This window comes from Haliaeetus albicilla, chromosome 6, assembly GCF_947461875.1.
Source record: "Haliaeetus albicilla chromosome 6, bHalAlb1.1, whole genome shotgun sequence".
NCBI classification, from domain to species: Eukaryota; Metazoa; Chordata; class Aves; order Accipitriformes; family Accipitridae; genus Haliaeetus; species Haliaeetus albicilla.
The window spans coordinates 5,614,154-5,633,897 of record NC_091488.1 but is presented as its reverse complement, the minus strand read 5'-3'; the positions used below and the strand labels follow the sequence as shown (position 1 = coordinate 5,633,897).

At 38.6% G+C, this 19,744-nt stretch overlaps 1 protein-coding gene across 3 annotated transcripts in view; it reads left to right on the top strand.

Annotated features, from left to right (window-relative positions):
- TAB3 (TGF-beta activated kinase 1 (MAP3K7) binding protein 3) overlaps positions 1–16,036 on the top strand; it is a 47,745-nt gene extending 31,709 nt beyond the window's left edge. For all 3 annotated transcript variants that reach the window (XM_069784884.1, XM_069784883.1, XM_009912244.2), the window contains 4 exons: positions 3,212–3,372; positions 6,628–6,721; positions 8,311–8,394; positions 11,417–16,036. In XM_069784884.1, the coding sequence (XP_069640985.1) occupies positions 3,212–3,372; positions 6,628–6,721; positions 8,311–8,394; positions 11,417–11,565 (488 nt within the window). In that variant the 3' untranslated portion in view covers positions 11,566–16,036. The remainder of the gene's footprint in view (positions 1–3,211; positions 3,373–6,627; positions 6,722–8,310; positions 8,395–11,416) is intronic.
- The last annotated feature ends 3,708 nt before the right edge of the window (positions 16,037–19,744 follow it).

Sequence of the window (19,744 nt, the reverse complement as noted above, 5' to 3'; positions counted from 1 at the left end):
GTTTCATCCTGCAAATTGTATTATTGTAAAATGCATTTTCAGCTTGATTCTGCTACTTACTAAGGATTTTTGAATCTGTACAGACAAGAATAGAAATTGCACCAAAAATCATCTAATGAGAGAGTTTGTTCTGATTTTTAAAAAATTTTGCCAAATTTCAGTCTAATACATAAAGAATTTCTGAGGTTCTTAAAGTTGCTATACTTTTGATGTTAGGGGAATTTCTTAAAAGAAAACACTGCAGCCAACAACAGTAGATGGTTTGTTCATATACTGTGTGTCCAGTTTGTAAATTCTGCATTGAACTGTGTCATAAATTTACATGTGGATTTTACTACTTCTTGTATTTGTTCCATACTTGAGTGCTTTATAAAACCTGAAACGCTAACTTCTGCAGGGAATTTGAATCCAATTTACTTGGTTTAGATTGAAGAGTATTAAGTGAAAGAGGAGAGGGAGGTAGGATTGCAGCTGAAATTACGTCAGGTGTCCATACAAATAATATTTCTATTTTGAAAGGTATTAAAATAATTATTTTGAAGAACTTAATCAAAAGTTCACTTCTTCCATTTAGAGTTTTCAAAGAGGAGGAAGAGATTGGCAGACAAATTTTAGGATGTGCGTTCTGCTGCATTGGGATAGAATGTAGTTAGTCTTAATGCCACGTATAAACGAAGAATAAAGTAATTTAGTAAAAAAAAAAAAAAAGTGAAATCTAACCTTTAGCTGAAAACTGCTTTTCTCAGAGTAATCTGCTTTATAGATTTGAAACATTTAAAATTGAGCAAATGAATCAGTCTGCAAGCATTCAAACCAATCATTTGGGGTAATGACAGAATGATAATCAGCAGCAATTATTTAAAGAATGTGCTTTGTTTCTGGATTTGCATTTGGAAAAGAGACTCTATTCCTCCGTTGCTCCTTCTAGCCTTCCTTTCACTTTAGAGAGCTGAAATAATGGTTATAAAGCTGACCTGTAGTTCTTGATTTCATATTTCACTTTGTGTCTTTTGAGCTATTCTAACTCATCAACAAAGAGCTGTAGACCTGGTAGACCCAATTAGAAATGTTATTTGGAGAGAACGAACTCTAGTAGGTCTGTAATTCTTAGGCCATATGCTTTGTTTGGTAGCATTTCTATTACAGCTTCATTAAAGATTTTCAGTTACATGAGAAAACTGTAAGTAGCTTCACATAACTGAGAAAGACATATTTTGAAATGTTTAAATCTGGTTTTGCCTTTGTATCTTTCACTAGATTTGTGTATTTGGAAAACAAAATCAATAAAACTAGTTAGTATATGCTTTTTGGGGCATCTGCTTTTGTGGCAATACCTACCACAGCTGGTCTTTGGTATTGCTGCACTCTGAACTCTTGATAGGAATAAATTGTAGAAGAATAGATGTTATATTCTTTACTACCACAAAGGAGTCCTAAAGAAAAGTATATTTAACAGCTTAATACAGGGAACAAGTTTATTTAATTTTCTTCTGAATATGAACCATTGTGAAAAGTGTTACCAAAAATCCATTCTGGTGTCTGTACTTTCACTGTTTCTTTGTAGTGTGAGTCATGTTTGATGAGTTGTACTACAGTATAATGTGAAGCTATGTAATGTAGTCATATCAGATGTTGATTTGGAGGAGTCTCACAAAGACAAGGTTTGATAGTAATTAGTGGAAAATCATACAGCCTGGTATGTGTACTTTTTCTTTTCCCTTTAAATTTTGCGATCTCTTACTCTACTTGGATGACCTATGCTACCTCAAAAAGTAGAGAACAGTTTTGTTCAGTAATACTGGTGCCTGTATTATAAAAACATCTGATGTTATTCTTGGATAGGATTTTCAGTGTTTATTCTTCAGCCGTGAATTAGTGGATCCATACAAAATCCAAAGTACAGTGCTACATTTTTGCACAGAATGCTGACAACTGATAAAAACCACTGTCATTTTTATGCTCCTGACTGTTACTTTTTTTTCGTCCTCCCCCAGTAAGCTATGTCATATTGTTGCTTATTTTTCTAACTTTTTTTTTTAGCTAGTATGCAAATATTCTTGAAATATTATGTGTTTTTTTTCTTTGCCTGTGTTGGTTAGGGCTGAAGAAAAGGGCAGGTGCTAGCTGGTGCTTTGTATGAAATAGCATTTTGCAGATTCTACAATGTCTTCATACATTTGAACAGTTCGCTGGAACATTGTTATAAGAGCAGTGTGCTTGTTTGAATACCCACAGCAAATTTCTTTTATTTTTCTCTGTCCTAGTAGACTTTAATCAGGTAAAACCAGACAGATCAGAAAGTGCTAAGCATCACACTGATTAACTTGGCCAGTTTTGCATCATGATGAAATACCAAGGAAATGCTTTTCCTGCAGAAACCGAGTATTATTTTCTAGCTAGTCAAAATTCTTTATTTGGCTGCTCTGGGAGCCCAACATCAGCTTGTGACTGAGAGTCATAAATTTCAGTACTGTGACAAAAATATGAGAGAATGATTAACAGCAGAGAGAGGTTAGAGGACAGTGAATTGGCTCTATTGTAGAATTAAAGACTCTGAAACACCTGAGCTGCCCCCACTTTTTATTTTCTGGATTCTCTGGCCTGTTTTATTGAAGCTCTATAGTTTTGCTTTTGAGTACTGGGGAACTTACAGTATCGAGAATTACGGTACTCTCTGAAAAGCTAAGACTACTTTAAGTTATTTTAGCATAACCTATTATAGCAGTGAAAAAAAAAATTCAGTACTGACATTTGGCTGATGTCTCAAGGCTAGTGTGTCAGCTGCTATTGAGCAGCAGATATGAAGTGTGTGTTACCTTCTGATCTTACCTCTGGTATTTAATTTTTTTTTTTGTCAGTACGGTATTAATATAACTAGGTTGCTGTTTCATCCTGAGAAGCTGTCTCCTTGTACAGGTGCCTTTGTATTTTTGAGGCGAGAAAGACCAAATGCAAAAAAAGAAGCTTTGACCAAAATGGTAATATCAACTTCGAGTTACTGTCTAAAATGTGTTTTTATTCTGGAAGAACTTTGTTCTAAATTGTAGTTCATTTGGCATGAAAGCATCTTCACCCTGATACTTGGCTGCATGTTTATGATCACTTTTTTTTTTTTCCAGAAAGGTCACTCATGAATCTTATGCATAAGTTAAGAATTCAGTTTTCCAGGTTTTTGTGTGCTAGTAACTATTTCTTTCGTGTAAAACATTAGCCTTGCTGTTACATCAACGAGCAAGGATGGAGAGATTAGCAAAGGAACTGAAGCTTGAGAAAGAAGAGCTCGAACGCCTGAAAGCTGAAGTCAATGGTATGGAGCATGATCTAATGCAGAGGCGGCTTCGAAGAGTTAGCTGTACAACTGCAATTCCAACAGTAAGCAATTTGTTAGTATTTTAATTCAAGATACAAATTTATTTTTTATGTTTCCATGGACTGAAGTATTCTACAGAAAAATATTTTGAGGTATAAAATCTTCAATCTTTGGAGATGATTTTTTCATAAGTTCTTGGCTTGTCATAAGCCAGCTCTTATAATTTAAGAGACAGATACGTGTCCAGCTTTCTTAGTGTTTGCAACAGAATTTCTGAGACTTTTATACATGTGCTTTTCTGGACTACAGAACTGAATAGATAGTTACTTTCCTAATGATCTATAAAAGTGTATGTCCAAATCTAGTTAAAGAGCCTGAGCCATATACAGCTTGGTGTTCATGCAGCAGTGTTTGTTTCTTTTTTTTTTTTTTTTTCCTTTAAAAGGTCTTTGTTGTATTGAGGTATTTTGTTGTTTGAGTAGTTGTACCTCATAGACAATCGTGTGCCAGGTAACTTTTCAGTGGTAGTGTTGGCTCAAATAGTTGGCACCTCTCTCTCCTCTTTTCCTTGTTGATTCTTCCTATCTGCCTGACTTCCACCTGAAAGTGACTCTAGCCCAAACATCTGTATGGCTCTAATAGGAGAATTCATCTGACTGAAAAATAACTTCCACTTTGTGCAGTTGTTAGCCACAACAGTTCAGACTTACTCACTGTGTTGACATAAACAATGCACACAGATGTAGGCTGGAAGACAGAGTAGGGGCTGTTAGTGGCTTAACTAGTATGGCTGCTCTATGTCTTGCCTGTCTCAGGGCAGCGTTTGACAGATATGTTCCTGGGAGGAATAGAGAGATGCTGTCTGAGTGTGCAAGGATGAGGTTAGGAAAGCCAAAGTCCAGCTGGAGTTGAATCTGGCACAGGTTGTCAGACAAAAGGAAGGGCTTCCATTGGTACATAGGTGACAAATGGGAAGGCTAGTGTAAATGTGGGCCCATTGCTCAATGAGACGGGGGACCTGGTTACATAGGACATGGAAAATGCTGATCTACTGAATGCTGCCTTTGCCTCAGTCTTTACGGGCCCTCAGGAATCCCGAGTCCCAGAGACCCCAGGAATAGTCTGGAACAAGGAAGGTATACCCTTGGTGGAAGAGGATCAGGTCAGGGAATACTTAAGCAAAGCGGACATGCATGAGTTCACGGTCCTCACTGGGATGCACCCACAAGTGCTGAGGGAGCTGGCAGATGTCATTGCAAGGTCACTCTAGATAATCTTTGATTGATTATGGTGTTTTGGAGAAGTGCCTGAAGACAAGAGCAAATGTCGCTCCTGTCTTCAAGGAGGAGGACCCAGAGAACTACAGGCTCATCAGCCTCACCTTGATCCCTGGGAAAGTAATGGAGCAGCTAATTCTGGAGCCCATTTCCAGGCACATGAAGGACAAGAAACTGATCAGCGGTAGTCAGCATGGATTCACCAAGGGGAAGTCAAGCTTGACCAATTTTATAAACTTCTAGGATGAAAAGACTGGTAGATGAGGGAGAGCAGTGGTCATTGTCTATGAAGACCTTCAGTAAGGCTTTCAACATTGTCTCCTGTAAGATCTTCATAGAGAAGCTGAAGTATGGGCTGGATGAGCAGACAGTGAGGTGGATTGAAAACTGGCTGAACAGCCTGGCCAAGACTGTGGTAATCAGTGGCACAAAGTCTGGTTGGAGGCCAGTAACTAGCGGTGTACCGCAGGGGTCAGTACTGGGTCTGATCCTGTTTAACATCTTCCTTAATGATCTTGGGTGATGGGGCAGAGTGTGCCCTCAGCAAGCTTGCTGTTGACACAGAACTGGGAGAGTTGTGCTGCCATTCAGAGGGACCACAGCGTAGTGGAGAAATGGGCTGCCAGGAACCTCATGCCATTCAGCAAGGGGAAGTACCAGGTCCTGCACTTGGGGAGGAACAACCCCATGCATCAGTACAAGCTGGGGGTTGGCCAGCTGGAAAGCAGTTTTGCAGAAAAGGCCCTGGTGGTCCTGGTGGCGACCAAGCTGAAAACGGGCCAGCGATGTGGCAAAGAAGGCTAATGATAACCTGGGCTGCATTAGGAGTGTTGCCAGCAAGGGGAGAGGGGTTACCCTTCCCCTTTGTTCAGCACTGGTGAGGCCACACTTGGAGTATGGTGTCCAGGAGCAGGCTTCCCAGTACAAGAGAGAGACATTGTCATACTGGAGAGTCCAGTGGACGGTCACAAAGATGATTAAGCATCTCTCCGGCGAGGACAGGCTGAGAGAGCTAGAACTGTTCAGGCTGGAGAAGAGAAGGCTCAGGGGGGATCTTATCAATGTATCAAATACCTGAAGGGAGGGTGCAAAGATGATGGAGCCAGGCCATTTCCACTGGTGCCCAGTGACAGGACCAGAGGCAGTGGGCACAAACTGAAACACAGGAGGGTCCCTCTGAACATCAGGACCAACTTTATTACTATGTGGTTGACTGAGCACTGGCACAGGTTGCCCAGGGAGGTTGTGGAGTCTTTATCTTTGGAGATACTCAAAAGCCGTCTGCCATCTGGGCAGAGGGTTTGGACCAGATGACCTCCAGAGGTCCCTTCCAACTTCAGACATGCTGTGATTTTTGTGACTCTGTGATGCCACGATGTATCCTGGAATAAGATAGTTATTCCTACATATGTGTTAATAATCACTGCTGCTAGCATTAAGAACGCTTTGTATTCCAGTAACTTAGGGTTTCTTAATGATGTGCAGATATATGGACTTAAATAACTGATTATTCTGTTAAGAATAATTACTGTCTTGAAGCATTGAATGATTTGAATATACAGGGCTAGAAGGTTTGGCATGTTGGAGCTCCTTGGGGTGATGCAAATAAATAAACTTCAGACCTTATTTGGTTATAACCAAGTAATAATTAATGTGAGCTGCAGCTCATATTGTTTCCTGATCATCTTGATGTAAACTCATGTAACAAGTCATCAATTTATACAGAATTTTATAAGGTGTATGGTTTTATAAACTTGAGCTCAGCTATGTCTTCTTACTAATGAATTTTAGTATTAACATGTTCATTTTTGTTTGGTTGGTTTGTTTTCCTCCTGAAATGCAAATAGAAGAATGTTTTTTGAGGGAATAAATTGGGTAGGGGGAACAGGACAGACAGTGGAATCTTGGCTATTTTTTTCAGTGCCTTATCTATACTCCAGTTTCTAATAAAGCTGTTGACAAAGATATAGCAACGTTATTTCTATGTCAGATAGGATGCTGACTTTCCCACAGTTACTATTTTGGGTTGTTTCTTTCTAGCCTGAGGAAATGACCAGATTGAGAAGCGTCAACAGGCAGCTCCAGATAAATGTTGACTGTACACTGAAAGAAGTTGATCTCCTTCAATCTAGAGGTACAGTATTGATAGTTTTTTTAAAAACATAATTTGGATATGGGCGGGAGTGTTGATCTGCTTGAGGGTAGGAAGGCTCTACAGCGGGATCTGGAAAGGCTGGATCAATGGGCCGAGGCCAATTGTATGAGATTCAACAAGGCCAAGTGCCGGGTCCTGCACTTGGGTCACAGCAACCCCATGGGGCGCTACAGGCTTGGGGAAGAGCGGCTGGAAAGCTGCCCGGCAGAAAAGGACCTGGGGGTGTTGGTCGACAGCCGGCTGAATATGAGCCAGCAGTGTGCCCAGGTGGCCAAGAAGGACAACAGCATCCTGGCCTGTATCAGAAGTAGCATGGCCAGCAGGAGCAGGGAAGTGACTGTCCCTCTGTACTCGGCACTGGTGAGGCTGCACCTCCAATACTGTGTTCAGTTTTGGGCCGCTCACTACAAGACAGGCATTGAGGGGTTGGAGCATGTCCAGAGAAGAGCAATGAAGCTGGTGAAGAGTCTAGAGCACAAGTCTTATGAGGAGCGGCTGAGGGAACTGGGGTTGTTCAGCCTGGAGAAAAGGAGGCTGAGGGGAGACCTTATCGCTCTCTACAGCTACCTGGAAGGAGGTTGTAGCCAGGTGGGGGTTGGTCTCTTCTCCCAAGTAAGAAGTGAAAAGGTGAGAGGAAATGGCCTTGAGTTGCGCCAGGGGAGGTTTAGATTGGGTATTAGGAAAGATTTCTTCACCGAAAGGGTTGTCAAGCTTTGGAACAGGCTGCCCAGGGAAGTAGTGGAGTTACCATCCCTGGAGGTATTTAGAAGACGTGTAGATGTGGTGCTTGGGGACATGGATTAGTGGTGGACTTGGCAGTGCTAGGTTAATGGTTGGACTTGATCTTAAAGGTCTTTTCCAACCTAAATGATTCTACGATTCTAATATATTATGTGCTTTAAATGTGGATACTTGGACTCTTTAAAGTTCAATTTTGATTATCAACTTCTCTCTAAAAGGTCTTTGTCAGTTGCGGCCTCATAAACTTGACTTGCTAATATTTCTGTTGGCCAAGTTAAATTACATTACCAAGAAAGTGGTGACTTAAAAGTGACTTTGTCAAGAGCAAATAAAAAAAAAAAATTATCCTTAGTGAAGGTTCTTTATTTAAATTTTTAACTTTTTGCTGACAAGGGCTCTGAACAAGTAATACAAAACAGAACTACAGGTTGCAACCAAGAAGTTGGCAAACAGAAATCTACTTAGGTCTTTAAAAATCCTCTTTATGCAACAGAAACTTGACATAAGTACAGTCAAATAGATTAGAATATGCATAGTCCTCCTTTGTAGGACACGTTCTTGGTAAAAGAAAGACTTACATTTTCACATTTTTAAAGCAGTACAGAATGTTGAGCTGGAGTTGATTCTTCAGTATGGGATTAGCCTGCTAAAAAATACTAGAATCAACACAAAACTGAAAATATGTGACACAAGACTACTCAGGAAAAAGCTAATATATAATGTCATAATAAAAAGATGTAGAAAATCTGAAGACTCTGGATGTTCGTATCCCTGGCATAGGCATGTAAATAACCTTTGAGTTAACGCTTTCTTTTCTTTTCTGACAGGGAACTTTGATCCGAAAGCCACATGTAACTTCTATGATAACATAGAGCCTGGTCCTGTTGTGCCACCAAAGCCATATAAAAAGGGTAGGTCAATAAACAAGCATCAGGTTACCTAATCTGCATTGAGAAAGCTTTTTTTTTTCTCTTTCTTCTCCTGTTTTTTTAAAAACCCCTGTGATGACAGGAAGCAATTCTAATTATTATAACTTCTCTCTATAAACCAAACCAGAACATTTTATATAAATGCAGTAATCCTGTCTACAACTTGTTTTCCTCAGGCAAGTTGTTGCAAATGAATGTTCCGTTAATATGTTGTTTGTAAATACTGTCACTCACTGTTAGAAAAAGGGTTGAAAGTATACAAACTTTTGTGTTAACTTGAGCTGCCTAATTATTTTTTTTTAAATACTTCTAGGTTAAAAGCTCTATGTCAGGTTTGTTTATCTGTCTTCTAATACGTGTTGTTAGGATTTTATAGTTTAGTTGGGATCTTTTATGCAAGTTGAAATGGTCACAGCAGCTTTTTAAAATTTGCATTTATATTTTAATTATATTTTAACTTGATTGGTCACACTTACCTAGTTTCTGTGTGGAGCATGAATTTCACAGTAGTCCTGAAGTTTAAGCACAGGAAACGCTTCAGACATTGTAAGGACAAGGCAGAACACATTTCCTTGCATTGGTCTAAAGAGAAAACAGTGTCCCACTTGTACAAGTTCATTACTGGTTTCTAAAATGTTTTGTGCTCATTATATAGTGTCTAGGATTCGTATCCAGCTTAGGACACTCAAGTTTTTATGTAAGCCCAGTAGCGATGTACTTAGTCTGACTTTTTGCCCAGCGGAGGTTCAGTCCATACATCCCAGAGTGACTCAGCTCACCCTAAGCAGACTCCTAGGGGCAGTGGAGCTCAGCAGCTCTGAACTCCACTACGTTTAGGGGTCACATTGGAGCAGAATCCTACCTTTTGTCTCAGGTATTTTTGAATCTTTGGGTTTTGTTTTTACTTCCTGAAGTCTTTTAAAAGAACGGTTTCAAATGTTAGTGGAAGTTTTTAAACGCTTTGTGTCTTTCTGCTGAAATAGTCAGTCTGGGATCCTGTGCTCTGATACAGACAAAACAGTGGTCTTGTCTCTGAAAATGTTAACGTGTGATAAGATTTATAATATTGTGTCTCCTCTTACTGTAACTAGCATGTACTAAACTTGTTAGTGGAAAAGAAGTCACTGCTCTGAATCAGTAATCATATAGTCTGCTTGAAAATCCAGATTTTGTAAATAAGTTCTAGTTGCTGATAAGCGCTTCGCAAAGGTTTTTGCAGTTGAATATTGAATTCACATAAGGAAATTTTTCCCCCTCTTTTGAAACAAGTATTTTACCCTTCAGTAGAATAAAATGGTTAGTATGTGGAAATTTAAAAGAAAGAGATGATTCTATGAAAAGAAGGCCCAGAACTGCTGCTCGTGGTTCAAAAAAAAAACAATAACAAACCAATACTGGGATGAGTTCCCTGCATAGGTGGTGGTGTCTGGGAAAGACAGTAGCAGCAGGTGAGCAGTGGCATAAAAGCAGCTGCCTGAATTCATCTTAAATTGCAGTTCATGTGGTTGATTTAAGGGACTGCTACTTTGTGATGCTTGAGGAGATCCTCTTAATTACACTAGGCTATTTGATTTATTATTTCAAAGCAAAATAATGTGCAAAACTTGCATTAAATAAGTGATTTTATTTGGCAATTGCAAAGATAGTGTCTTGTAAGGATTTGTACGACTTTTATGACTAGCTTCCCAGTTTTGTCTGTCAACTTATTAGAGATCAGTTTTAGGGCTGGTATACTGTATTCTGAGCTTGGCTTCTAACATAGAGTCATCAAAATAAATTTTTTTTTTCTTTAAAAATTCCATTTCCTTAATATTCAGCTGTTGAAGGTGTGGGCAGATAGACAGGTATGGGCAGAGAAGGGTCTGCTGTGCGCTGCCATCTGGCTAGTCAACATGAATGCAGCCTAGTGCCCACACTACTTGTTTGCTTAGAAGGAATTTGTTGAGGCCAAGCGCTGTTAATGTGACTATGCAACTTCTGGACTGGAGAGGGTTTACGTCTGAGCAAGGAGGTTACTTTTATTTTCTTTAAGTATGTCTCTGAAGACAAACCTAAGTACTATTTGCACCAACTTTGTCATCAGCCATCTGCTAGAGTTCTTAGCAGATGACAGTATGTGCACTTTGAATTACAAATTACAGTCCTTTTTTACAACTTAAGTTCTCTTTTAATTAAGCTCTTGTACAGATGTTTGTTTAGCAGATGGGTGTCTTAACCTTATGTTCTAGGTATGTGTGCTAATGTTGTTTTGAATACCAGCATTTTGTAAAATGTTGTGTTTCCACATCCTAGGAGTATTTGTCACTTTTAGTGACAAAGCTGAGTCTTTCCGTGGGTTAATACCTAATGTATGATTTGCATACGTACTGATTTTATGAATGAAAACAGATTTAAGTGCTGTTTCACATACACACATCCCTCTGCAAAGCCATGAGGAGGAAAAACAATCATCTTGTTTTGAAACACGCCTACCCTTTTATTTTTTATGTTGTATTTTCTTCAGCCTGGATAAATGCTAGAAAAAGATGCAGAAGATGTATCATCTGTCAGACTGTTTGAAGGAACTAAGTTAGAAGTAGTCTCTTACTTCAGGTAAAGTAGGGTTATTGGAATTTAGGATTTGGTAATAGCCTGCTGTACATAAACCTATGCCATCATTCCTTAACAGGATGGTGTTGCAGTGCCAGTAACAAACTTTTCAGTGTGTTTTAAGGTATTAAACCTTTAGCAGTATCAGTGACCTAACAGTGGTGACTGCTTTTTTTGTTTTTAATGTGATATGGTTAACTGACTGTTTACAGAAGTGAAATGCTTTAAATATGCAGATTTCACAAACTGAATTAGAAGTGCTTTAGCAGAACACCTTTAATGTTACCTAAGCGGAAAGGTTTCCATGTTCATTTTAAGATAGAATGTTTAATGAGGTGACAAACCAGTAGTACGATCTTGCCTATCATCATTCTCTTCTGAAAAAGAAAAAATGTTTTCCTTTGGCTTTTTTTAGAGCATCAAACCAGCTCCAAACAGACTCCACGGACTCAGCCAAGAGATGAAGACTTTGAAGGGGCTCCATGGAATTGTGATAGCTGCACCTTTCTAAATCACCCAGCACTAAATCGCTGTGAGCAGTGTGAAATGCCACGATACACCTGAAAAATCAGGAAGGGGCTGCACTGGGTTGAAAACAGGCTCTCAAGCCGACAGCTGTAGGAGGAGGAAACATGGGGAACCTTTCAGTCCATCTGCCCAGCCTTTGCCAGTCAACAATCTTCATATTGCAAGGGGTGGGAGTAATGTGTTAAGATGTTTCTGCTTGTGCTACACTAAAAATAAATAAATTAAGGGTGAAATTCTTTCTTATCCCATTGCAGTGAGCAAAGCAGAAAATGAAACCTGAAAATGTAAAAGGATTAATTTTGGGAAGAATGTATACAGGAGAGCAAGTAACTACTGGTGTTTAGTCCTGTGGTTATAGTTACTGCTTAGTGGCTCTAAAAAAAAAAAAAAATAAAATACTGTTTTTTTTTAAAAAAATATAGGACTCTTAGTAATGGTGTGAAATGTTACACTTAACCAGAAAAACTGAAGAGCCAGAGCTGACTTAACCTGGCCACAGCTAGCTGGAAAACAAAGGCTCCCTGTGCTTCTAGATTGTAAGCTACTGAAAAAGAAGACAGGTAAATGCAACGATAAATTTTGCAATGTATAAAAAACAAGGAGAAGGGTATTTGTAATTGCTGCTTTTTTTCAGGGTAACTTATGTCTACAAAAAATTGCTGTTTGAAATAGTAACCTAAGGTGACTAAATGAGATACCGTATGAGTGTTACAGAGAGTTTAATCAGAGGTAATTTTTTTACAATCCCTTTTGCTTGTACAGTGCTCACCTGGCTGTGTCAACACGGTAATAAACTAAGAATGAATTCTGCCGTATTACAGATGAAAATACTGCTGCATGCTTTCATTAGGCCATTGTGTTTCAAAGCTAAAAGTATGCTTTTATATACAACAATCTTCTAAGCCTGTGCTGTGTAGCAGCACAGTGACATATGCCAAACACAGACTACTCCAAATTCGGTTTGGAAGACTTGAGCTCAGCCATGGTTGTGTATGAGAAGAGTTTGTACCCAGTTCCTTAGGCCTTTTCAGCTTCCAATTTGTGAAGAATTCATGATGTTTACAGCACAGAAGGTACTTTGTGCCCCAGCTCAAAGTTAGCTGAAAAATAATTAATCAATTAGCTCTTCAGTAAAGGTTTATTTGCACATTGTTAATAAACCAGCCTGTATAAAATAGCAGATGCCAGATCCTGAAAAAGTACACACTGCATTCTTTTTATTTTGGTCAGGAAATATTTGCCGTAGGTTGAAGAACACAAGACTTGCAACTGAAGATCATACTGGTACTTTTATGCATATGATATACTGTATTATAAAGGTGATGTTCAGTTTGTTTGGATGCTTCAGGTTGCTGTAATAAAGCACTCAATACTAGTGAAATCGAACTTGGGTTTGGGCAGCTGAATGATTATGTTACACAACTGTGCGACTGGGTAGGATGTTCTGGTGTACTGGTCAGAAGCTGATACAGTGCATTTCAGTTTTTATGGTATAACTTTGTCAAGATTCAGAAACGCAACCAAGCACGTCAGCTGAGTTATGGTAATTGACTTTGCAACTGTGAGGCAAAATGTGCTAGCTAAACCTTACCAGAAGAGATTTAAACTACTTCATTTTAAATTGTTCTTAGCTCATGGCAGCCACATCCATATGGTCAATTACCGCAATTCACTTGATGTGTGATAACATGTTAAACTGTGGTAGAACAATCATGTGTCTGAATCCTTATTTAAAATAAAGCAGCGTTTGTAAGGGGTGGGTGGAGGAAAACTCATCTTGTCTGCATTGCTCAATCTGGTGTCTTCTCTCCCTGCAGTTTATAAAGATAACAGTGAAAATCAAACTGTGATCTTAAATGGGGAACCAATATTTTATCTGGCATTTTTCAATATGTTCTTGCACTAATTAAATCTTCAGCATAATTTTAAATAAGCTAAGAGATCTCCAGCAATCAGTGTGTACCACTGGTGAGCCAAACAAAGTCAAAGGCATCAGAGCTAGTTTTCCTTCCTTCCTTCCTTGTGATTTATATTATTATGTGGGGAGCTCATCACATGTGGAAAAGGGGTAAAAAAATTAGTGTCAAATGAGGTTAGAAGGCAAATATTAATTTTGTTCATGTAAGTGGACAGTTTGACAAAACTGAGGTAACTGGAAAACAGATGAGCAGAGGCATTGTACCTAGGATAAGCAGTACTGCTGCTGCTATCAGCCGTATAATGAATTACTCAAAACAATACCAGTAACTTCATGACTTTTCTGTAATGATGCCTTTGCCTTTGTATTATTTCAATTTTCTGTTTATTCGTACTTCTGCTGAAGTTCTAGAAGCATTTGTTTTTGCTGGAATTACAAAATGATAGCAACTGAAATGACAGCAAATGAGAGTAGGTGTGACATGCATCAATACAGTTGTGCCATTTTCAGACAGAATAGATGCTACTTTTGAAGGGGGGGGGGGGGCGGGCAGGGAATGCATGCAGTCCAATAATTCCCTGAACTGTAATAACCATAAACGGAGACTTGCTAATCTTAGTCATAGCTTCACCAGAGGAAGTGAAGGAAGCCTGCCGTGACAGCAAGATACTTTCTGGAAGACTGAGTGCCGTTAAATTGCAAATTAATTCCTTTGTACCAATAATTTTACTCCAGTTTTTCAATTACTCTCATTTGTTGCTTGTACAAAAAAAGAAACAACCAACCCTTCTGTTATATTCTTTTACGTGTAAATGCTCATACTCAAACATTAATAGTAAAGACTTTACATGGTGCTTGAATATTTCTAGTTTGTTAGAATGTAAATTGTATTTTGAATATTGGAAGATCCATTTTCCTTCTGAAAGCAGGTGACGCCATTCACACCCCAACTGAATTGTAAATTATGCCAAAAAGATTGGTTGATGTAATATTTATTGAATGCACATAAAACCCTAATGTCAGTTGGCATACAAAATGCACTGTATTGTATAAAACTTTTGTGTGTGCGTGTGTGTGTGTGTGAATGGTGGGATGCTGATGCCATTGTGTTGAGTTAATGCACTACCTGTGTTTTCTTTTTTTTTTTTTCCTTAACAACTGAGCTTTCCCTCAACCATGCTACTAGAGTGGTAGAGTTTGTAACTGACTTGGACATTCAGATATCCAAAATGATTTCGCTGTTCATTGAAATTTTATAAAGCTTATTTTGTATTTACTGTGCTATTAAGATGAATTCCCTTTACTTATAGAATACTACTGTAGTTCTTTAAAAGTTTATTTAGAGTGGGGCTTGTGGAAAATGATTCAGAATATAGTAAACCAAAAGAAATCCTGAACTTTGGATCTACTTTTAATTTGATGTAATTATTAGTCTTGTTTGGGTGAAGAGGAAAGGGGTGGGAAGTCAAGCAAAAGGAAGTACCTTGTAAAATGTAGTCTTAGATCAGATTGAATTGTGTATCTGTGTGTCTGTGGTATGTGTGTGTTTCCCTTGAAAAATGGGAGGTGTGGTGAAAAGGTGTAATAATTCTTAAAAGAGCTGGTCTCAGTACTTTCTGATTATGATATACTACTAAATCACATTTTAAAAAAAAAAAAACTTTTCTTTCAGTTACTTTATCTGTCCCAGTTATACATCTCTCATTTCGATTTCTAAATACCTTTACATTTAATACTGATTGTAAAACCCCTTGAAACTGAAATAAATACTTGAGTTGAAATGGGGACAAAACAAAATAAAAACAATAAAGAATGTTTTTAAAAAGAATGTGAGAATATTAGATATGTTAAAAAGAAACTTGTCATCAGGATGATAGTTTTTGTTTTAAAATTCAGTGGTATACCCTAGAATGTGAAAATGACTATCCTGATGAGAAGTGGACAGTTGGACATAAACAATTCATCAGCTTGTTTGGTACCACAGAATTTACGTGCTCTGTACTACAGTGACTCTAAGTCCCGTAAAGAAAGAAGACATGCACAGATATCACATCTCATAGTCAGTACTGTCTCTATGTGCTGCTGCATTTGTTTTGTTTCAAAATGTCAATATTATATGAAGCTAGCCATGACTGAATTTTGCCAGATTTCTTCAGTTTGGGGCTTTCATTACTGTTTATGTCCATAAATATTAATGCGAATATTTTTCTTGGTTTTGAATAATCAGAAATCAATGGAGTTAATGCAATATTATAATCCTGCATTTTCAGTACCTTTGAAGCCGATTTTAAAAAACTGTGTTCTTGAAACTTATTTATTTATGGTGGCACCAGTGTATCTAATCCATATTTCCTGCTGTGTGAAACCCTGTTAAATTTTTTCATTAAAAAAAGAAGACACGATCTTGTTTAATCCTGTATATATGGTGTCTACATTCTAGATTTGTGTATGCTGTGAATGAACTTATTACTAAGAGATGAAATTGTATAAAAGCATTCAGAGGCTATGCATGCATGGTACCTCCAGAAAGTGCTTACTCCGAATTGCAGATTCCTGCAAAAATAAATTAATAAAACTAAGCAAACATCACATCCCGCATTTGTTCTTGTATGTAGTAGGAAACATTTGAAAAATACAGCCTTTTTGCTTTCATAGTCTGATTGTTTCTGGTCTTCTACTTGAACCCATAGCTATAGCAGATTTGTTTTGGGGGCTTTGGGGGTTTTCTTTTTGGTGGTCAATATGATTCTCGCAAGGCACCTGGTGAATATTGAACTGGGTCCAAATCCTGTTCCTGTGAATGTGGATGGCTTGTATAAGCAGGAGTCCCATTTAGATGATGGATATTCTGTGCAGCTTCTGGTGTGGAAACAGGACATAGGATGTTCAGAATGTGAAGTTCAGCTCATCACTTTTCTCTTATTTTTGAATGGAAAGTTGATACTAAAGGAGTAGCTTTATCTACTATAGTAGATGATCACCTTGTGTTTGCTGCCTTGATTGCAGGCGTTCCTGCTTGTCCTCAATAGTATTGACTATCTGGGTTACAAAAGTCCATCTTCTGCTATAACCTCTTACAGAAAGGCACTGCTCTGGGAGAGGGTGGAGAATTTGAAATGCATAAATCGGTATGCAGGCAATTTCTTTTTATTAGTATGTCTTCTCAGTTATCTTGATTGTATCAGCTCACTGTGATCTAAAACTTGAAAGCTCTGCAGCTGCGCTACACCTGTACTTTGTTCACATACAGTTTCAGTCATTAAACACATTCTGGTCTAACAAACCTACCACAGCTTTGGTTTTGAGCTTTTGTCAGCAAACATACCTAAGAATTTAGTTTTGCATTCCTTTTGCTAAATTGAATTTATAAAACTTTCGGGGTAGGTTTGTATTTTAATCAAGCATTCGATTCTTTCACTTCAGAAATCACTGCAATTGAAACTTTTAATTTTTTAAAAAAGAATTAATTTGAAAGCTTTAAAAAAAGTTTAAAAATGTTAAGGTACCTGTAAAATACATTATGCTAATGGAGAACGCACAAAGCCAAAAGACACTAGATCTAACAACTGACAGTGACCACTATTCTTTTGTTGTTGCTGTTTCCCTGAAGTCACGAGGAGGATCTGCCTGAAATAATTGTATAAATCTAGCTGATTTATTCGTAAGAATTGCTTGGTTTTGACAGTACTGTACCACGTCTTAAACCTGTGGCGCTTAGAGAGATGTTTTGTCTTGTGGTCTCGTATTCCAGGCATGAAGTGCTGCTGCTTCTCATCAGTCAAGATGATCCATAGTGCTGGGTAAGTACTGTGTATTCTTTAATTGCACCCTCTATGATTATAAATATGCTTTTTGGAAAGAGGTGACTTACTTAAATAACTAACTTCACCTAACAGCTGTACTTAAATCATCATATATTAAATAGGTGATCTGATGGTTTGTGGAAACCTTGTAAAGTTGTTAGAGAAGGGGCTATGTTAATTTTTAGATAGAGGGTCTGCGACTGTGACGTGTTCTAGTTTGACAGGAAAAGCCAGGCCAGACCCATGAAAGGCTCTTGCAGGAGTGATGCTTTATTTTACAAAATACTCTGTTTCCCTAGAAAGCAGTAATGTGTTGGCGTTTTTTAAAAGATATAAATAATTAAAATACATTCATGAAAACTCCACTCTGCAGATAATTTCCTTCCAGTTAGGCAAGACTTAAAACCTTGCACGTATTTGCTGATTTTACAAGTTGTGTTTTGAAGATTTTGACAAATTAATTGTCCTTTATTCCCAAACCATAGTGATCTTGTTGAAGTTAACAAAGGCTCCCTTGCTAGGTTTGCTTAAAAAAAAGTAGCTACAGTTCTGTTACTGCTTTAGAAACAAAACTAAAAAGCCTCTGAATGAAAGAGGTGTGACACAGGTGCTACTTGATTTTTGACTAAAAGCTTAATTTTTTGGAAGTGGGAAAAAAAGTTTAGGCATGTGGGGGTGTTTTTTTTAGGAAAAAATAGGTATTTCGGGAAGAATTTTGCTAGGTGAGGGAGGTTGTCATAGGTGTGAAAGTGATACTCTGATTCCAGACTGGTATGGCTCACCGGTCTGTTGTCTAATAATTGGTACCGAATTCTGGCGTTAATTACGAAGAGCGGGAGTAGCAGCGTGCCTGCAGCTGCTGGTGGCCAACCGCTTGGCCAAAACGGGGCGCGCGGCGATATTTCGGGAGCGTTTACTGGCTGTATATCGTGGCGATCTTTCGGGAGCATTTACTGGCCGTATATTGTGGCCCCATGTCATGTGCTGGGACGTGCAGGGTGGTGTGTGACAGTGAAGCATCGTGGGTTGCAACGCGTTGGTGGTTTGTGCCTTGGGTGTCGTGGGACGAGCCGGGGAGAGCTGGTCCCTCTGGCGTGTCTTGGGGTGCGATCGCCCACTGACTTGTCGCTTCACGGGGACTGCCTTTACGTTAGTCATCTGAGGGGTAGATGTTATCGCGGCAGGAAAGATCGTCGGCATTTTGGGAAAGAATAAAAAAAAAAAACAACCAAAAAACCAAGACAAATGGGACCAAACACTTCCCCCTCTTGGGGAAGAGGTGGTTCGGGGGCTGCCTGGGAGTCCTGGGTTTGAGTCAGCTGAAACTGGGGCTTCCCTGCCCTAAATCAAAGACCTGAGTCACGACACGATGAATATTCATCGCAAGCTCTGAAGAGCTCTCTGCTGGCTTGGTTTCGAGTATCCTGAACCAACCTTGCAAATTCCTGGCATTGGGGATTATATTTCACCTGAAACTTTTCTACTGTAATTTTGAGCCTGTGCAATTAATTCTAATGAGTTGGCGAAGCCGAAGTTGCTGTTGGCAATGTAAACGGGTCTGTGCAGAGCACCCTGTGCTCTGGAAAGTGCGTGATGTGACTCGGGTCCAGATCCACGTCTAGTACCCCTCTGACCCATCCCACGAGGAGGGCGAGAATAAGAGTCAAATACACTTTCTGAGCAGATACGTAGGTTTAGAGTAGGCTGGGTCTGAGAAAACCCTGCAGAGAGTGACTTGTGTCTTTATGATGATTTGTGAATCCTTTCACCTAACTAGATCTGTGTATACGCTTTGCTTTCTTTGTGATGAGCAGCTGCGGTGGTGAAAAGCCGTGGTCGTCTTTTATCACCGCAGATACTGAAGCCTAATGGTTTGGCTTAGTGGTAACTGATTTTAACTCTTTTTTTCCCCACAATTGTCTCAAACAATTGTTCATAAGCCCAAACAGATGTTCTTTTCTCTTTTTTTTAATTTTTTTATTTTTTTGACTGATAGTGATACATGACCATGAATCTGTTGCTGATCATTATCTTTTTCAAACTCTGGAAATTTCAAAGCTACAGTGGGTAAGTAAAGAGCTTTGGGTACATTCATACTCTTCTTCACAACACTGATACCTCAGGTCAGTGTTGCACCACACAGAAAGAACTAGATAAATACTTTATAAAGCAAATCTTAAAAAATACGTGTCATTTTTAAACTTACTTCAGGCTTTACTATTACTTTTTAATGAAACTGTTTGAGAAGCAGACTGGCTGACTTGATGCTGTAGCCCTTTCAAGAAACTGAAGCCACTATTGCAGTAAGAATTGTTATCTCTAGTAAAACAGCAACTGCCAGACAAAAATTGCATAACTTGTTTTGTACAACTGAAGTGAAATATTTGAAATAAGTTTTTTGAATATGTATGTTGGTGTTACTTATCACACAATTGATTAAATAAAAAGCTAAGTGATTTGCATGCAAAGCATACTGTACTACATGGACTACTAG